This window comes from Sturnira hondurensis, unplaced genomic scaffold (assembly GCF_014824575.4).
Source record: "Sturnira hondurensis isolate 20B ecotype Veracruz unplaced genomic scaffold, ASM1482457v3 Scaffold0022908, whole genome shotgun sequence".
In the NCBI taxonomy this organism is placed as follows: Eukaryota; Metazoa; Chordata; class Mammalia; order Chiroptera; family Phyllostomidae; genus Sturnira; species Sturnira hondurensis.
In genome coordinates this window covers 9,007,349-9,026,217 of record NW_028095539.1, presented here as the reverse complement: position 1 = coordinate 9,026,217, position 18,869 = coordinate 9,007,349, and the positions used below count along the sequence as shown (strand labels likewise).

Genomic DNA, 18,869 nt, shown 5'->3' with positions numbered 1-18,869 from the left:
CCAGCCGGACAGCAACGCGGTCAGCACGCAGACCGGAAAAAAAGCAGGAAGCCCAGAGCCAGACAGAGGACACTGTGGGGCTGGGCTGAACATCCCCCAGTGCAGCGGGTGGATTTCGGAGGGACGGCTGGGGCCGGGCTGAGGCCTTCCCAGGGCCCTTGGCCAAGGGCGGACTCACATCTGGGGAGCTGAATCTGGACGGGCGGCCCCCACCCACCCCACTGCCCGGGCCGCCCCCAGGGCACACTCCTCATCGGCCCGTGTGCCGTGGAATGCAGGCCCTGCCCAGCCTCCGTGTACTCCTGGAGCCTGGCACTCCTCTCCCTTCCCCACAGTCCCCTCCCCCCGCAGCAGGCCTGATCAGTTTTCCTGCCCGGTGACTGCGTCCTCCCCCGCCCCCCCCACATCCTCCCCAGCCCCCTGGGACTCCGGGCTCCCGCCGGCCCCCAGCCACTCCCAGCAGTGCAGCCGCATCCAGTCACTCCGCCTTCTCTCCAGCCTTCCCGGGCTCCTTGACGCCCCAGGCTGAAGCACCCCTGCCGCCCACTACCCTGCTCACCTGAAAGCTATGTTCAGAGCTCCTGTCACCTCCATGAGAAGTCCACTGCCCCCGCCCGACTCTGGGCCCCTCAGAGGAGTTGCCAGGCCTCCCCCACGTTTCCCTTGCCTGGGCAGCTGCTCCCCAAGAGCCTGGATGAGCTGTGGGCGCTGCAGGGAGAGCTGGCGAGAGGCCTGGCTGACCTCATGACCTCAAAGGCAGCGGCAGCTCCAGAGGGCAGCAGGGAAGGCAGGCCCTTGAGAAAGGGCCACGGGTGACGTGGCCCTGAGGCCAGGTGTCCCCCGCCTCAGGAGCCCACCTGTGCCCGGGCACGGCCCCCCTGCACCTTTACTACAGCCAGGCTGCGACCCAGAAACCAGTGCCCAGCCCTGGCCTGCAGACTGAAGGGTGGCCGGCTCGATTCCCAGTCGGGGCCCAGGCCTGGGTTGCGGGCCAGGCCCCAAGGTGGGGGCGCGGGAGAGGCAGCCACACATCAGTGTTTCTCTTCCTCTCTCCCTCCCTTCCCCTCTGTCTATAAATACGTAAATAAAGTCTAAAAGAAAGAAAGAAAGTGCCTCTCCCCCATAAAGCGGCAGTCTCCAAACGGAAGGCTGGGGAGCCACACGCGCCAGCGCCCGCAGCCCCAGGCGCTGGGGTGCAAGGGGCCCGTCACCTGGTGCCCACATGCAGAGGAGCCGACTGCGGTTTGGGAAGTGAGCAGGGAGGCCTGTTCAGGGGTACAGAGGTGCCCCCTGGCTCCTGACCACCACGGCAGGGCGGTCCCGGTTGCAGGGACCCTGGGTGCAAGGGGGCTGTGGAGACAGGGGGCTTCGCCCCTGAGCCCTGGCCCTGGTCGAGCCCGAACCTGCAGACCCAGCCCGCGGGGCAGTAAGAGGCCAGGTGCCCCCCATTTGGGGGGCCCACCACCGGCATCTGGCCCAGCCTCAACCAAGAAAATCCTCGCTGTCCTCAGGGGCCTGAGGGGCCAGGGGCAAACGCTCCGGGCTCTGGCCCCCCTGCCCCCAGGGGTGGCAGTGTGGCCCCTGGGTGCCCAGGGCCCTTCCCACAGGCTGGGGCTGCCCGGGGAATCAGGGCTCCGGGCGCTGCCGCCCCGGCGTCTGGCTGCACCTGCAGCTCCGCTCTCCCTGAGGCGGGCTGGCTAACAGGTGTCTCGCCTAAGCCGCGAAATCGCCACAAAACACGCCCAGATAGATCGAGGGCCCGCTTCTCCCAGGGTTTATTTGCATGAGAAGGGAGTGGTGTGCAAAAATTCTATCTTCCCTTTTCTGAGAAAAAAAAAACTGTATCACACACAAATTAAGAAAAAAGGGTGACGGCCGGCCCAGACACCAGCGATGGACGTGTGCCCGCAGACACACACGCGACCTCCTGGAGCCCATGGCCCCCAGGCCAGAGACGGTGCCCAGGCCTGCCTGGACCTCCGCCTGGGGCTCCGAGACGCCCCGTGCTCTCCTAGCCTCAGTTTCCAAAGCTGTCAAGTGGCCAACAAGGAATCCCACCCCTGGGCTTCGCTTTGCCAGGACCAGGCCCGTGGCCAAGAGCCTCCAGCGCTGTGACAAACTGTGCCCATTTCAGCAGCCCCTGGCCACCCAGGAGCGGCCGGGAGCAGGCTCAGTGAGGCAGGGGCCCCAGGCACCTCCGAGGGGGCCCGGCACTAGCCAACGAGAAACTGTCCTGGCCAAGTCCACCGCCTGCTGCCCCGACAGGAAGCCCAGACACGCTGCCCACAGGTCACCAGGGCCAGCAGGCGGCCAAGCAGAAGCAAGGCAGAGGGCCGGAGCCACTCTGCTGGGCAAGGGGAGACCCTCTAGCCCCCCACCCAGTTCCCACTCCTAAGGAGACGGCCATCACCAGCGGAGGCGGGTGGCATCAGACAGTGCGGGTGGCAGACCAAGCCTGGCCTCCTGACCCTGGAGTCCGTTCGGATTTGTCACACGCACACCTCGCCCCAGAATCGAGATGCCACCCTGCGGCTGGGAAGCAGGCCTCAGAGCCCAGGGCAGCGACACACCAGACCAAGAGCACACTGCTGTCCGTGGCCTACATTCGCACGTGGGGGCAGCGGGGTGAGGAGGTTTCGGCAGCAACTCGTCATCAGCCAACGTCAGGAACCAGATTCTCCCAAGGACACGGCAGAAAGCCCGCAGGTCCCGGGGACAGCGGCAGCTCCTCCGCGGTGGCGTGGGAAGACACCCCTTCTTAAGAAGCACCAGAAGCAGAGGAGATGCCTCTCCGGACAGCGACTCTGAGCAGAGCAGTGAACTTGTTGGAGGTGCCCTGGGAGGAGGTGGAATCTGCACTTTACGAAGTCCCCTGACAGCACAGGACAGACAAGTGCCCCCTCTCCCTGCACAGAGGACAGCAGGGACCTCAGGAGACTTGGGGGTGGGCCCCCGATCCTGGAAAGGCCCAGGGGCCCCGGAGCCCCAGGGAGGGCACGGAGAACAGGGGGCCGCTGTGCCCCCACCAGCCTGGCCATCTCACCGGGCACCACAGGTGTGCGCCACCTTCGAAACTGAAAACACAAAGCGAACCCACAGGAGCATTCATGGTCTGAAGTTCAATAATTATTTTTAGCACACCTACTCCTTGGTACAGGGGCGAAGGACAAGGAGCAGGTGTGTCAGGAATAATTACCTGAATCCTTACACGGGCTACAAAGACCAACACCCCCCCCCCCAAAAGCACAAGCACGGTGCTTCCAGCAGCAGACTTCCAGCCCCCAGGCCACCTGGCGGGCGGGTGGGCGGGCAGTTCAGGCGCCCATGGCACTGCTTGCCTCCCTCTGTTGCCATCGTCCGCTCTTCTTTCTCTTTTCAGAAACCAGAACAGTCGCCGCAGGTACAGGACACTGAAGACAGGGCTGAGGGCCCCCCCACAGGGGGCTCGTCCAGGCTGGCGGCCGCCCGGGCTGGGTATGAAGCCTCACTGGCCTCAGGGCTCCTCCCGCCCGCATGCGGGGTGCCAGCGCCCGAGCACTCTGGGTGTGCCGCCTTCTCTCCTGCCCGGTTTCGGGACTCGGGTTAGGGGCGGGGCATCCACAAGGAAAAGCCACAGCCCCGGGCGTCCAAGAGCCCAGATGCCCAGAGCCAGGGTGTCCAGGGAGAGGATGGTGCCCCGTGGTGGGGGAGGGGGCCGAGCGGTCGACTGTCCACCGGGCTGAGAGCTCTGGGCCCCTCTGCACTCCTCTGTCCTGGGTAGGTCGGGGCCCCACTCGATGGAAGCAGAAGCAGGCCCAGAAGCCAGATCTGCAAGGGTCCAGGGCTGCGCCCAACGAGATGCCTCACAGGGAGTGAGGCCCTGGGGCAGTGCCAGCGCTGGGCAATGGAGGGACAGTCCTCCCAGGACGGGCCTGTGCAGGCAGCAGGGAGCTAGAACACGAGGGGGGGGTCGGGGGGCAGTGTGAGAGCCCCTCGCCCAGAGCCTCGCCCTGCAGCGGCTACCGGCACCCAGTTTTCAAGTGTCACCTCCTCCTTGAAGCCCTCTGCAGCCACCCTGCCCCCTGGGATCCAAACAAGAGCATCTGAGGACCAGCACAGCCCCACGGACGTGGACAGCGAACCCCGAGACAGCTCTCGTCTCCTGTCCGTCGGGCCCAGGGGTTCCTGGGGAGGAAGCAGCAGAGAGAGTCCTCCCCACTGCAGGCGTCCTGAATCACCTTAGGGCAGGAGGCAGGGCTGGGTTCAAGGGGCAGTGGAGGGGGTCCACTGGTGGGGCCTCAGCTGCAGGGCACAGGGCCGGACACCAGCCACCCCACCAGCACTGCCTTGTGCTGGGCGTCTCACCTCTCGAACCCAGGCAACCGCAGCCGGAACACCAGACCCCACCCGCGCCTGTTTGGAAGGAGCGGGAATGTTCCCAAGGTGGGCACAGCCCTGGTCGCCTGGGCAGAAGGGCAAGAAAGGGCTCGAATGAGGACCCAGGGCAGAGGCTTGGGTTACTGCCCTCGTCAGCTGCCCAGCCGGACTCTGCCCCAACCCCAGGCTCTGGCCCAGCACTGAGGTTCCCTCTCCAGGGCCTAGGCCACTGTCCTCACCATGGTCTCCCGGCCAAGTCCACAGCGTCCTTCTCGGGTTCACTGGGGCCGGCCCTAGGCCTCGGCCAGATTTTGGCGGTCACTATGCACTCACCATCCCACCGACTCACTCCAGGTCGGTGCCAAGGACGGCCCCTCGACCTGGGACGCTGAGCCCCGGCCCCGGCCTGGGGACGCTGCTCCACACAGCCGGTCGGGTCCATGCTGAAGCCAAGACCCCTGGCGCAGCAGCCTCGGCTCCCCTGCCCCCACCCCAGCCCCGCTCCCCAGGACCTGGCTGCGGGCGCACACTTGGCATCATGCGGAAAACACGGAAATCTGGTTTCCACCCCCGGCGGAAAGCACCTGGGTAAGATAAGGAGTATTATTAAAACTGATGTTGCATATCCGTTCCTACCTTTTTATTTTTTATTTTTTTAATATTTTTCCCTTTTTTAAGACTTTATTTATTTATCTTTAGAGAGGAAGGAAAGGACAGAAGGAGAGAAATATCAATGTATGGTTGCCTCTCGTGAGTCCCCTGCTGGGAACTGGCCTGCAACCCAAGCATGTGCCCTGACTGGGAATCGAACTGCGATCGTGTGGGTCACAGGCCTACGCTCAATCCACTGAGCCACACCAGCCAGGGCCCGTTCCTACTTTTTTAATACAACAACCAGCGGTTTCACACCACAGACATGGCTCTCACCCTTCCACCCGCAGCGCCACCCTCGAGAGGGCCTGACACAACCGTGACTGTGGGCAGGCACGCCCGTGTCCGCACACACACGCAGCACGCAGACGCCTGCACGTGCTCGCAGACCCGCGCCCACGCACGCCGGGCAGCAGGGGGGGCTCGCAGCACGCACACTGGCTCGGGTCTCAGCTTTCAAGGACCCCGGTCCCTGAGAGCCAGAGCCACGGGGAGAAAGGCCGGCTGCTGGCCTGGGCAAAGCCGCGCCGGGGCGTTTCGTGCCAGAAAGGAAGGCACGGCTCAGCAATGAGGGGCCACAGCGAAGCCACACAGAGGCCACTGGTCGGCCCTGAGACGGCCTTGAGTCCCACGAACAGTGATGGCCACAGCCACCGTGGGATACAACAGGCCACCAAGACCCACACCGGGGTGGGGGCAGGGCTGATATTTCTGTTTTTGCAAAGAAACGTCTGGAGAATACGTGTGATCTAAAAAGGGGACAGAGTGACTGGCTTCACAGGGGGCGCGTCCGGCAAACACCACCTCCATCGAGTGCGTGAGGCTGGCCTCCCCAGAGGTGGGACGAGCCTGAACCTCGTGTCACCTGCGAGACAGGTGCCGGGAGAATGCAGCATCGAACGGCGAAGGCCCAAGTGCAGGGACATCCTGCCCCGGGCCAAGCTCAAGGCCACGAGCACCCAGGAGAGGCTGAGGGACCGCCCCAGACCAGAAGGGGCTGGAGAGGGTGCATGGGCCTCCGGTGGGCCCTCTGCTGCGAAGGACACGTCCTGAGACCCGAGTGGCTCTCGGAGGGCGACCACCACTGCTGTGTTGGGGTTCGGCTGTGTCAGGAGCTTGCTTGTCCCAGGAGACACGCAGGGTCTAGGCCCCCGACCAAGCCCCCAGCTTACCCCCACACGGGTCAAGAAAGAGTCCCGTGCACTGCACTTACAGCTTAAGTCTGGGATGTTTCCAAAATTAAAAAAAAAAAAAGTGTGCCTGAGAGACAAGATGAGGCCTCCCAGCCCCTGCTCCTGGCTACCCAGGGGTCACAACCCTCGGCCTGCAGCCCACGGAGCGCCAGCTTACCCTCGGCACCTCCCCCGACACCTCGTCCGGTCCACAGCACCTCTCCACACCCGTTGTGGCCGCTGCTCAGCTGGGAGCTGCTGCGCCCGGCCGGCCCCAGCCCCCTGGGCTCGAAGGAACAAAGCGATCGAGGAGCAGAGGGACCCAGGGACGGCAGGCCCTGCAGGACCCGGAGGCACAGAGCCTGTCTGGAGGGACCAGATGGCCCCCCTGGAGGCTGGCATCCCATGTGGTGAGGGATGGGGGGTAATGGGGGTGGGGGTACCCGGGTCCCAAGTCCGTCTGTGTGGCGTCCCTACGGCCATCCTTGGGAGGACACCTGCCTGCTGGGGCGGCGTGGGCGCGGGGCAGGCAGAGGTGCCCTGAAGGTCCAAACTGCAGCGGGCACCGGGGCTGTCTGCCAGCATCGGCAGCCACGGGACCCCCTTGCCGAGGCTGCTCCAGCCACACGCGATCTCCTCCCAGGACCAGCAGACTGTGGCCACCCCTGATGAGTTTAATTAAAACCCAAGGTGGCCTCTGGGCATTTTGAGCACAGAGCACCCCCTGCCCACTCCAGGAGAGCACGACAAAGAGGCAACTTGGATCTGTCTATTATACCTCCGGCCCCGGCTCTGTACACAGCAGGTGCTCCATAAGCGCACGTGGCTACTGGGCTCCTTTAGAGCCAATACCCCACTGAGATCAACTCAGAGAGGAGGGCACCCCAAATGCTACCTTCTGAAAGAAACGGCGTCATGGTGAGAAGCCAGCGAGTCGCTCTGAAAGGGAGGTGACACCGTGCAGACCTTTGAGCAGGATGGGCCCCAGGGTGGCATCTGGGAGATGGAAGGGCCCTGAGACGGACCCGCTGGCACAGCACCCAGGTCCCCACAGGAAGCTGGCCGCACTCCCCACCCACCCGCACGGTGGGGACAGACACACGCCATGAGCGCCCGGAGCCAGGGCCCGGGACCGCCCACCAGGAAGGCAGCAAGCAGCCGAGGGGGGTCTCGGAAACTCGGCAGTGAGGCAGCCCCGGGAGGGAGACCTCAGTGCGCTTTTCAGTTCTGCCCCTTCGTCGCCGGTGTGGCCTGGAGCAAGTCACCGGGCCTCTGGGAGCTTCAGTGGCCTGGTGCAGGACCGGGTCGGCACGCCCCTCCAGGGTCCCGCCCAGCCCGGGGCAGGGGCAGCAACAAAGGGCAGGCGAGACTTTTCCTGTGCTCCCACCACCCAAGGTGCAGAGAACGTCGACCCCACCCCCGGGGGGCACAGGTCCAGCCCCGGAGCCACGCGGCCTTCCTGGGGAAGACAATGGCCTCTTTCATCGAGAGCACACTGGTGGAGCCACGTGGAACGCCTGACCCCACGCCGGGGGCTCCCAGAGCAGAACCTGCACCTGCCACAGTCACAGGAGGACGGGGCGGCCAGCCCCACCCGGCGTGAGATACCAGGTCTGGGGAGACGGGCCTCACCCTCCTCCGAGGAAGGACCACACCAACCCGTGTCCACCTCACCGTCCCGTGGTGCGGTTGACTCAGCACCAGGCCAGGGACCCCTCCGCATCCCTCACTGAGATGCCCCAATGCAGCTGTGAGGTGGCTTCCACTACCGCCCATCACTCGGACCAGGAAACTGAGGCCCCCAAGGGGGTCACCGACCCAGGAAGTGGTGTGCCAGGTCTCAATCAGATGTGTGGCCACAAAGAAACACCGACACCCATTCACCTAGTCACCCTACCACCCAGCCCCCTTAACACCCCTCACAGGGGGAGGGTTGCTGGGGTGGGGGCTCCAAGGGGCTGCCACTGACAGTGACGCTGCCTGCCGGTGGCTCCGGAGACCCTGGGATGCCTCTGCACTTCCGGCCCCAGGGGCTGAGCGGGCCACCTGCCACAGCCAGCGCCACCTCCTGCCCCATCCTGCCGGACCCATAGCTTCAGAGGGGCAGCTCCAGGGCCCGGGGTCCCGCCAGCCCCAGCCCCTGCTGTCACCCACCCAGGCCAGGCTGTGCACTGCGCCCCACGCCCCGGTAGCCCTGCCGGTTGGGGGAAAACCCGCCAGGAGCCAGTGAGCCTAGGCAGCCCTTTTTCTCTGGGCTCTCCAGGGGACAGGAATGGCAGAGGGCAGAGGAAGGGGCTAGGTCCATGACAGCACTCTGCGTCCAGGCCCCGGCTCCAGGGACCCTGGGCCACTTAGCCCCGAGAAGGCCTAAAGAAGGGGTGCTGGCCTCAGTGGTGCCCTGGGGACCGACTGCAGGCAGGGCACCAGGGGCCCCCCTCACTGGGCAGTCACCTCCTTAGTCTGGGGTTATGACTACTGAGTGACAGGGTGGCCAGGCCCCCCATGCTCCCCTCCTCCCTGGCCCGCGGGTACCCCCATCTCCTTGGAAACAGGGTCACAGCTAAAGGGCAGAGGCCAGGAAGCCCAGCCTGGAAAAGCAGTGACTCACTCCAGCCCCCTTCCCGATGTCCCACAGTGAATGGCCCTTGTCCCCATGGATTTGTCCTAAGCCGTGGAGGACGGGGCTGCAGGACCCACAGGGAAGTGGTCTGGGGCAGTGCTGGCCAGACCCGCGCTGGCAGCCCAGCCCCCTGGGGCCCCGCTAAGTTCGCTGATCCCAGGGAGGGCAGGACGAAAGCCTCGATTCTGCTTAAGTCTCAGCCAAGTTCCCTCTGAAGGGCCGAGCGAGGCAGCGCCCGCAGGCCGCAGACATTTTCCTGACTGCCGGCGGCCACACGCGCTCGGCCACGACAAAGACCACACTGGAGGAGGCCCTGTTGGCTGCAGCTGGGGGAGCGACGGGAAGCTCCCTTCGCACCAAGTTGCGCGGCCCTGGGGACCGGTGCAGCTCGGCCCTCCGCGGTGCCCGAGGAGGCGGAGGTCGGTGAGGGGGCGGCGCCCCGGGCCCACCCACCCCCTCCGCCAGCAGCGTCTCGCTCCCGCCCGGCCGGCCCCTCGGGCCCCGCCCCGACCCCCGCCGCGCCTGCTCGGCCTCCCCGGTGTCCGGCACCAGTACCGAGCCGGACCGGGCGACGCAGGCCGAGGCCTCGGGATCAGCGGGCTCCCCGGGACCGGACGGGACGCTCGCAGGCCCCGTGGCCAGGGAGCGTGGGCCGGAGCAGGGCTGGAGTCTCCCCTCACCGGGCAGGGCCCGCGGACGGCGGAGGCGCTCCCTTCGCTCGAGGGGCTTCGGTCCACTTCTCGCCCCCTGCCCGCCTCCGGCCGCTCCTGCCGCTGTCTCGGGCCGCCCGCGCTGGCGGCGACCCCCGCGCGCGCGCGCCCCTCACCTGGGACATCTGCGGCCGGAAGTTGATGTCCTTCAGGTCGATGGAGCCGGGGGACAGGTTGTGCAGCAGCTGGCAGAGCAGCACGCCGTCCCGCAGCGCCTGCGCCAGGTCGAAGACCACGGCCGAGGGCCACACGACGCGGTGGTTGGGCGGCAGGACCTTGCAGTCGATGAGCCAGCGGCCGCACTGCCGCCACTGCTCCATGGCGCCCGCCGGGCCGGCCGCTCAGCGCCGCGCTCGGGTCGAAGTGCGGCGGCCGCGGGGCATCCCGCCCGGCCGCACCGGGCTCGGCGGCCGGGGCGGGGCTTCACGAGGGCGGCCCGGGTGCCCCGGCGCCGCGGCGCGTCCCTCCTCTTCCTCCTCGGGCTCCTCGCGGGCCGCCGCTCCCGCCCACGTGCGGCCGCGCTCTAGGTGCCGGGCAGCGCGCCGGGTCCTCGGTTCACACGCGCGAGTCCGCCTGGGCCCCGCGCCCGGCTCCGCGCCTTCCGCCGCCGCAGCGCTCCGCGATCAGCAATGCTGGGCGCCGCATTCTGCGCCCGGGGCGCCGGTGGCCGCCGCAGTTCCTGCCCCGCCCGAGACAAAGGCCCGGCGGGTCGCTGGCTCCGCGTGTCCCGGGCCTGGGCTGTCCTCGCCGCCGCCGCCGCCGCTTTGTTCGCCCCGCCTGCGGGCTCCGCGCTCCGAGCTCCGACTCAGCAGGTCTGTGGCTCCGCGGCTCCCGGGCACTCCGGGCGCGGGGGCGCGGGGGGCGCGGCCACGGTGGGGCGGGGCGGGGGCGGGGCGCTGGTCGGGCACCTCCCCGCGCCCCAGGCACCGCCCCCGCCCCCGCTCCACTTCCTGCCCCGCTGCCTCCCGCAAAAGTTGCGGAGGGCGGGGTGTCGGAGCCCGCAGGCTGGCAGCTAGCGGACCCGGGACTTTGGGGACCTCTGCGCCCAGTGCAAGGGACCTCGCCAACGGGGTGATGGCCGGTCGCCGTCTGGGTGTCCCTTCCTGCGTACGGCTCTCGACGATCAATAGGTGGCCCCTGTCACGCCGGGCGCTTCCCGACGGCCGGTCAGGCCCAGAAGGGGCCACCGACCGGACCGAGGCCTCTTGCGGCCCCTCGGCTCATCAGGAGGCCCCCGCGGAGTAATTCGAGGCCGGAGGTGGCCGGACCGGGGACGCGCCCGGAGCCCCGTCCCCATCCTCCTTCCTGGCCTGGGACCGGCAGGAAGCGCCCCTCCCGACCCTGCACAGAGGCAGGGATTCCCCTGCGGTCCGACCCAGAGGTCACTCTGGTCACTCGCAGCTGCCCCGAGGGCAGATCCTGGCGTCCGGGCTGGGATGTGTGAGATAAGTAATTGGGAGAGAGGGAAGGAACCCCGGCCAGACCCGGCCCTGTGTCGCGCCGCCCCCGCCCCCGCGCTGGCTGCGGGGTCCCCTGACCCTGCCCTGAACCCATTGCTGGGCCACGCCCCGGGGGGCGGGCAGTGTTCCCGGCAGCCGGCCTGTGACAGCGGTGGGGGGGTGGGGGGGACTTCAAGGACATAAAGAGTTCATCTGGCAGAGAAACGATGTGGATTCTGGCTCGGCTGCCAGGAGCGCGGGTTCTTCCCCGCTGATTGACCGGGCCGCACCCGACAAGTCTGGGCCCCTCTCTGAGCCGCGCGCAGCCGCGGGGTGCCGATGTGGGGTCACGAGTCTCAGAGGGGCCACCCGCCCTGGACACGCCTGGTTGGCCCCTGTACCTGTGCTAGCTGGGGCAGTCCCGGGCAGCAGCTAGGATGGCCCAGTCGCCTCCTCCTTTGGCATTTCTGGCGCAGGAACCAGAGCAGGGGGACACCCCCACCTGACCTCAAGGGTCCCCCGGGCCCTTTGTTCTGGGAACCGGCCTCTGCCAGGCTTGGCCCTTCGCAAACTGAGGAGGAAGCGTCGGGCGGTGGAGAGAGGCCGGGAGGGCACACCGGGCCCGCGGGCAGCAGGGGTGAACGCAGGCCCAGCGACCGGTGAGCTCCCCGCTCCGGTCCAGCGCCCTTCCTCGGAGGGAACGGGTGTGGCACCGCGGTACGGTGTTCGGGAAGGAACCTGCCTCGGGGCGGCTGGGAGTCTGCCTGCCTTGCAGCCCTGGGACGTCGAGAAGGGGGACAGGGCCTGAACCCCAGCACCTCCGGCCTCCATCCCGACGGCCCAGCGAAGGCAACTTCCCCTGGCGGCGCTCCCTCCTCCCCTGCGGAACGTAGCGCGGCCACCGGGTCAGAACCCCTGCTGAGACACGAACCCAGCCCCGCAATCGGGGTGCCCTATGCGCGGTGCCCCGTAAGTGCCCGTGTCTCTCTCCCACAGGCGGCTCCGCCAACAAGAAAGCGGCCTCCGTCTGCACCGCCCTGGGCCTTCCAGCCTGGGCGGAGAGCAAACAGAGATGCTGAGCCTGGGGCCCGGACGCCTGCCTAGGCAGCGGTGGCGCAGACGGTCGTCTGCTGCCCCCTGGCGGGTGTGGAGGACATTGTCGGCGCCTGGCTGCCCCTTTCCCTGGGCCACTGCCCGGCTTCACCCGAACAGTGGAGCCAGAGACCCGGGCTTCCCACTGCGTGATCCTGAGCCCATCACAACACTCTCCGTAGTCCCAGTGTTTCATTTTCTTTTTTATGATTATATTTATTTTTAGAGAGTGGAAGGAAGGGAGAAAGAGGCAGAGGAACATCATCGTGTGGCTGCCTCGCGCGCGCCCCCTACTGGGGATCTGGCCCACAACTCAGGCATGTGTCCTGACTGAGAATCGAACACGCGAGCTTTCAGTTGAGGAAGCCGGCAGCTTGGCACAGCCGGGCAACCAGGACTGGGGCACCTGAGGGCTTCCTCCACAGACGCCCCAGAACGTCTTACACTGGCGCCAAGGTTTAAGAAGCCGCCCTATGGCCTGTTGATCCATTTGCCCCGTCATTTAACAAGGTTCGGGGCCACTTGAACAGCAGGTGTGAACGTGTAACATCGCCGTGCAGGAGATTCGCGTTCAGTGCGGCCTGTCGTCACTTCGGGCCCATTTTATTCTACCAGCGCTCGGATCGGATGGGGCGGCCGCTCCGGTTCCTGGAGGGCGAGGCGGCGGCCTCTCTGAGCCCCTCCCCCGTCAGGCTGGCGTGGTGCAGCTGCTCCGTAAGGGGCCAGGCCCCGGCACCCGCGCGAGCCCCCAAATGCTTCCGCCGACAGGGGTTTCCACGCCTGGAACTTCCTGGGGTCCCTTGACTGGGGCGGGGGTGGGGTGGGGTGGGGTGGGGGAGGTGACCAGGGAGGAGGGAAAATGCTGCGACACCTGACTCCGCGTTTGCATACTGACTCAGCAGAAGAACGCAAAGACGCGGAACTGAGCACACGCTCACCCCCCACGGCAGGAGCGGAGGCACCCGCCCGAGTCCCACCCGAAGGTGGGAAGGGCGTGGAAGTGCGGCCACGCGGCCTCGAGCTCCAGGAAGCCTGGTGGCTGCGGGGTCCGTGGGGATCCCAGAGAAGAGGCCTTCCGAGGGAGGTCAGGCCCCGAGGCTTTGCGGGGCAGTGCCCGGATACCCCGCTTCCCCACTTGCCCACGCAGGAACTCCCACTTCGCGCGGGTCTCCGCTCCAGGGTCTGCACCGAGCGCACCGCCTCGCGGGAGGGAGGGAGGCGAGCACTGTTTGTCAGGTGAAGGTGCGCAGAGCCGCAGCGACGGCCCCCGGGCGGGCAGAGGCTGCCCCCCGCCGTCGGAACTCACCGCCCAGGCCTCCTGGGCTCCCAGGGGCTCACGCTCAGCGGCCGGAGCTGGACCCGGATCACTGAAGGTGCTCTGGACCGGAAAGCGTGCGCCCTCCCACGCTCAGCGCGGTTGGTGGGCTGGAGGCACTAGGCCTCTCCAGACACGAGACCCGTTCCCTCCACGCAGGCCTCCCAGGCCGCTAGGCCAGAGCTTCCCCAGCCGCCCCAAAGGCTGCGGCGGGCTCAGGGCCTCTCATCAACCGGGCCGAGACCCGGCGCCTCATTCCACAGCCCGGCTTCCCGCCGGGGCCTCCTAGGAAGGTAGAGCCACGCAGCCTCCACCCCCCCAATCCCTCCACCCCCACCCCCACACACATCCTTGGGCCAGAACTTCTGACTGAGCCCAGCTCTGGGGCGAGGGAGGCCAATGTTCTCCCTTCTCCTGCCTGAGTGAAGGAATCGTCCCCCGGGTGCCATCTCCAGCTGTGACGGAAATAGCTCCACCACTATTTCCTGGGGAGAATGACCCCCTGCCCCTCACTGGGTTGTGGGGTGCAGGCTTTTCCCAAATTTTTTTGAAAAGGCAAAAATATGCACTTTTCACAGCTGGTTGCTTCAACTTTCAGACGATGCAAGGTTTCAACCCCAGACTGGGACCTCGGCCTCATACTGCCATACCCCCTAGTCCGGGCCCCTCCTTGGGGCTGTGCGGGGACAGTTGCATCTCTCCTGAGAGGCTCCTGTGAGGTCAGGTCACACAATCCAGGCTCGGGGGGGGGGGGGGGGGGGGGNGCGGGGGGGGGGGGCTCCAGGATTCTGTTGGTCTGCAGGCAGGTAGGGCTTTGGGGGTCGCTCCAGGGTTCTGCTGCAGGCTCTCTCTCATCGAGGTGCCAACAAGCCACCTCAGCGAAGGGTGGAGGTGCAAGTCCAGGCCGGCCGAGGGGCAGGCCCCACCCCGCGTGGCTGGCTGTGAGTCAAGGGACCCGAGGGGTGGCCAGGGGCACCCGCTGCCACTGAACGCTTCTGTGGCAGGCCCCATCCACTGGGATGTGGGCAGCGGCAGCGTGGGCTCTCGCTGAGAGAGGCAGCTCACCAGGCAGTCCCCTGAAAGAGCCAGGGAGAGCGGGCACACAGCGCTCCGCGCTGTTCACACCACTCTCGGACCCAGCAGGGAGCAGGCCGCCTGCGCCCCCTGTGGGCAAAGGGTCAGCTCAGCCGAGGGGAGGCGTCTGCCGACCCTTCGGCCCGGACCTCAGGCCCCAGCACCAGTGATCCGAATCCTGGAACATTCCCATCGTCCCCAAAGCTACCAGCACCCAGCAGCTGTCAGCCCGGCACCCTGCCCCCGCCCCCACCCCGTCTTCCTTCTGTCTTGGTTCTGGATGTTCCTATACATGGAATGGCATACCAGGTGGCCCTGTGTGCGGCCCCTTTCACTAAGCGCGGCGCCGGGGGCTCACTCCTGTGGTCGGGAATCGGCAAATCCTTCGCTCCTGCTCATGGCTGAATAAAACTCACTGTGAGTGGGGTCTGTTCCAACGGCGCATTTTATGTGTCTGGTGGACCTGAAACACCACTGCCTCGTGGTGCCCCGCGCCGGGAATCTTACGAAGGAGATGCTTCACATTCCACTCTCTGGGGGGGCGGGGGCAAGACGCGGTGCGTGTGTCGCTCGCTGCACACGCGGGCTGGGGCACTAGCTCCTCAGCAATGTCTGACCTGCGTGTCGATGACACACAGCGTGTCGCAGAACAAGCCCATCGGCCCACCCAAGTGGTTTCGAGTGTGCTTAAAAGTTTGCCAAACACTGAATCCAGTGTCAAACTTTGAGTTAATTAAAATTAAATACAATTAAAAATGGAGCTCCCCAGTCGGGGAGCCACCCAGAAGAGCCCGGAAGACACACGCGACCACGCCTGCTGCCCTGCTGGTCTGCGTGGGGCATCCCCCCATGAGCGGTGTGCTGCGGCAGCGGGTTTTGTGAAACCCACTGCCACCCCAGGGCAAGGGGCCCACGGGGTCGTCGATGGGAAGGACTCGGCGCTGGGGCTGGCGCAGCCTGGGCTGTGGGTCGGAGAGTGTCCTCCCTGCTGTCAGCCGCTGAGTGGCACCTGGTCCTGGGGGTCGTGGGACGGGCTCTGGTGGGGGGGCGGCTGGGAGGCGGAGGCAGCGGTGCATCCTTCTAGTCTCTTCCCCACTCGACCCCTGCAGCCCCCCCACCCACAAGGGAGAGACCTCTCTACCCCACAGAGCTGGTCATGCTCGCTGCTGTTGGTGTCCCCACTGGCAGCGTTGTTCCCGTTAGCCAACAGGTGGGCGTGGTCTGAGTGTCTGCCGAAGGGCGAGGGACGGAGGGAAGCGTGGTCCATCAGAGGACAGGACTCGGACCTAGAAAGGTGTGCAGCTCTGATGCAGGCACACTGAATGGGGACCAAACCTGCAACCTAGGTAGGTGCCGGGACCAGGAATCGAACCCACGGCCCTTCAGTTACAGCACAAGGCTTGAACCAACTGAGCCACACTGGCCAGGGCACAACATGGACTTCCAAATCACTGTGCTAAGTAAGAAAAGCAAGACACCGAAAGTGATGTTGTTGGCCACTCCACTTCCAGGAAGTGTCCGGAATCAGTGAACCCGCAGAATCAGGGAGCAGAATGGCGGGTGCCCAGAGCTGGGAGGAGGGGCCGGTGGGGGGGGCACATGTCCACTGGGCGCATGTCCAACTTGGAGAGATGGAAAGTTCTGGAGATGGTGGAGAAGGCTGCGCAACGGTCAAATGCGCCTGATGCCCCAGCTGTGCGCTGACACGCGGTGAAGAGGGTCGGCATCCCGCGTGTCTCACTGAGGAATGAGCCGCGACACCCGCGACAACGCGCAGAAAGACAGGCTCAGGGCACCGAGGAAAAGAAGCCAGTGCGAACGCAGTGAGTGGCGTGACTGCCTCCGTGCGTGTGAACCCTCCAGAACAGATGTGTCCCAGAGGCTGAAGACAGGTGAGTGTGTGGCTAGGGCTGGGGTTGTGGGGGCGGGAGGACGGATGGGCGCGGCCCCCTCTGGGGGTCATGTACTCGGTCTGGAATCACGGTGACGGTGGCACAGATAGAAGATTCTAAGCGCCGATCAGCTGCGACTTAAACAGGTGTAGCGTATAGAGTGAGAGCCGTCGCTCAAGAAATGTTAGATTAAGAAACAGTGAGACGCACACCCTTCTGCGGCTCCCTTTTGGGCTTTTTGTTTGTTTTGGGGGCGCGCCCTTACTTGCTGACGCGACTAGATGCTCCAGGCCCAGCGTGCGTGTCTCTTGCCCAGTCCCAGCTCCAGCCATTCCTCCCGGGAGCCCCACTCCCTTTCGGTGGAGAATATCAGAAGGGAGGTGTCAGCGGCAGGCGGGCTCCTGGCTGTGGGGGTGGCTCTGGGCTCATCCCGAAGTCTCCAGCTCTAAGCCACACCCGCCATGGGAATCAGTGCGCACTTTCAGGAACGCGCTGTTAATGTTAGGGTTTATTGGTGACCAGTGTCCGAAAACCTTTCTACCCCAAAGTCACAAAGATGTCCTGTTCTGCTGTCTTGCTAAGTTGCCGTTGTCTCTCTGTCCTTACTTAGGTCCACCGCCCACCCGGCGTGTAGCTTCGGGCAGCGTGTGGACGCGGGCTTGGGTTTCCCCTCAGCGATGCCCGCGTGGCTCTGGGACAGAGCTGTGAGACCTCTGCGTCTCCTCCTCCCCCACCCCACACCCACCCCACCACGTGGCAGTGCCGCGGGCGCCGTGCGTCGGGGAGCGGCCTGCGTCCGTGGACCCTGTGTCCGTGCAGCCCTTGTGCCCCATGTATGCGTCACTGCAGTTCGGATGAATCGGGCCAGAGGGGCGGACCCTCACACTGACTTTCTCCTCTAGGGGACCTGGCCCATGTCCCGCGCTTTGCTTTTTATATTCTTTTAAGTTTAAAAAGAGATTTTATGTATTTGTTCTTTAGAGAGGAGAAAGGAAGAGGAAAGAGAGGGAGAGAAACGTCAATGTGTGGTTGCCTCTTATGTGCCCCCTACTGGGGACCCGGCGCGCAACCCAGGCATGTGCCCTGACTGGGAATCGAACCAGTGACAGTTGGGTTTGCAGGCCCGCCCTCAGTCATCAGCTGAGCCACACCAGCCAGGGATTAATTCAGTTTTTCACTTATTTATGTTTAGAAACAAACCTGATGATTGTATCCCAGGGCATTATTATCCATATGGATATGGTTATTGCTTTCTGGAGTTACTCTTTTTACACATAAGCATAAATAAAAGAATTAAAAACATTTACATAGATACAGAATGAGTGCTATCCATGTATAATGTGCACCTTTATTTTTCCCTCAGAAAATCTGGGCAAAACAGTGCTCATTATACACTGCAAAATATGGCATTCAGTGGTTGGTTCTTGTACGTGACCTGAGCGGGATGGAACCCACAACCTTGGTGTATCCGGAAGGCTCTTTAACCAACTGAGGCTGCCTGGACAGGGCAAACAAATACGAGCCTCGTTCCTCGCCTTCCAAGTGTTTCTCCACCGTGAGAGTCGGACGGAACCCAACGCAGAGGCCGCGTGCTCTTTCCCTTCCGTGGCTGCTGCTGCGGGGGAGCGCGCCTCCAGAGTCTGGACGGACCCGGCCTGGCCGCGCCTTCGAGCCAGCGTGCGGCCCGCGGCCAGTGCACAGGCCCGCCGCCTCCTTCGGGGCTCTCGCGTCGATGTTGCCGAGCGAGCGGAGCCACCGACGGCCCTGCCCTGGCGCATCCTCGGCACTTCGGGCTGGAGGCCAGGCCGGTGGGGTAGGCGAACGGGACGCGGCTCCTGCTCTGACCGGCCCCGGAGACCTCCGGGGAAGAGCGGTGTGCGCCGTCCTTCCGCGCTCGGGGCCTCGCGCTGGCGCCCCCCGCCCCCGCCCCGCCCCGGGGCCCAGTGTGGCCTCCGCGAAGGTTTCGGGTGGCGGGTCCATTTCTTTAACTGCACGGGTAAAGCTGCCACTTTCTTCCTGTGCCGTATGGATACACTATATTCTTCCAGGCGTCGGTCCACTTAGCAAAATTTACCGACGTACTGACATCAGGCTGTTCACGGCATTATTTTATTACCTTTTTAACGTGTGCAGCTTCTGTTGTAAGTCCTCTTGAATTCTTCTTTTCTTTTAAAATATCAGTACAAAGGCCCTTTATTTTTTCAGACTCATCATGCCGTGAACGCACACAGCGAAACACAGCGAGTGGGGTCCAGTAGACTGCCTCTGGGCGCAGCAGAGGCGGGCGCTTCGGGTGCACCGGGCTCCCTCTTTCTCTTCGGCTTCCTTCTTTCTCTTACCACTTACCACGCTGCTTCACCCGTCTCGGGAGGCTGACTCGGCTGCTCCAGCAGTGCGCACCCCGGTGCCCTCAGCAGGAACCTCGCGCTTCACTAGTCGGTGCACAGCAGTGCCCCCGCAGGCGCGGGGTGGCATTGCAGACTCTTCCAGGCTTGTCAGGGAGGCGTCCGGGAAGGCCGCCTGATGCGCAAGGAGGTGGCCGAAAGGC

General features: G+C 65.2%; 1 protein-coding gene across 3 annotated transcripts in view; it reads right to left on the bottom strand.

Moving 5' to 3' along the window:
- VAV2 (vav guanine nucleotide exchange factor 2) overlaps positions 1-10,364 on the bottom strand; it is an 88,327-nt gene extending 77,963 nt beyond the window's left edge. For 2 of the 3 annotated variants that reach the window (XR_005065044.1, XM_037036400.1), the window contains exon 1: positions 9,626-10,364. Coding sequence is in view for 2 of the 3 variants with exons in the window: in XM_037036400.1 (XP_036892295.1) it covers positions 9,626-9,829 (204 nt within the window). In the remaining variant the exon portion in view is untranslated. The remainder of the gene's footprint in view (positions 1-9,625) is intronic. The other variant, XM_037036401.1, reaches the window with a different exon arrangement.
- Positions 10,365-18,869: the final 8,505 nt, after the last annotated feature.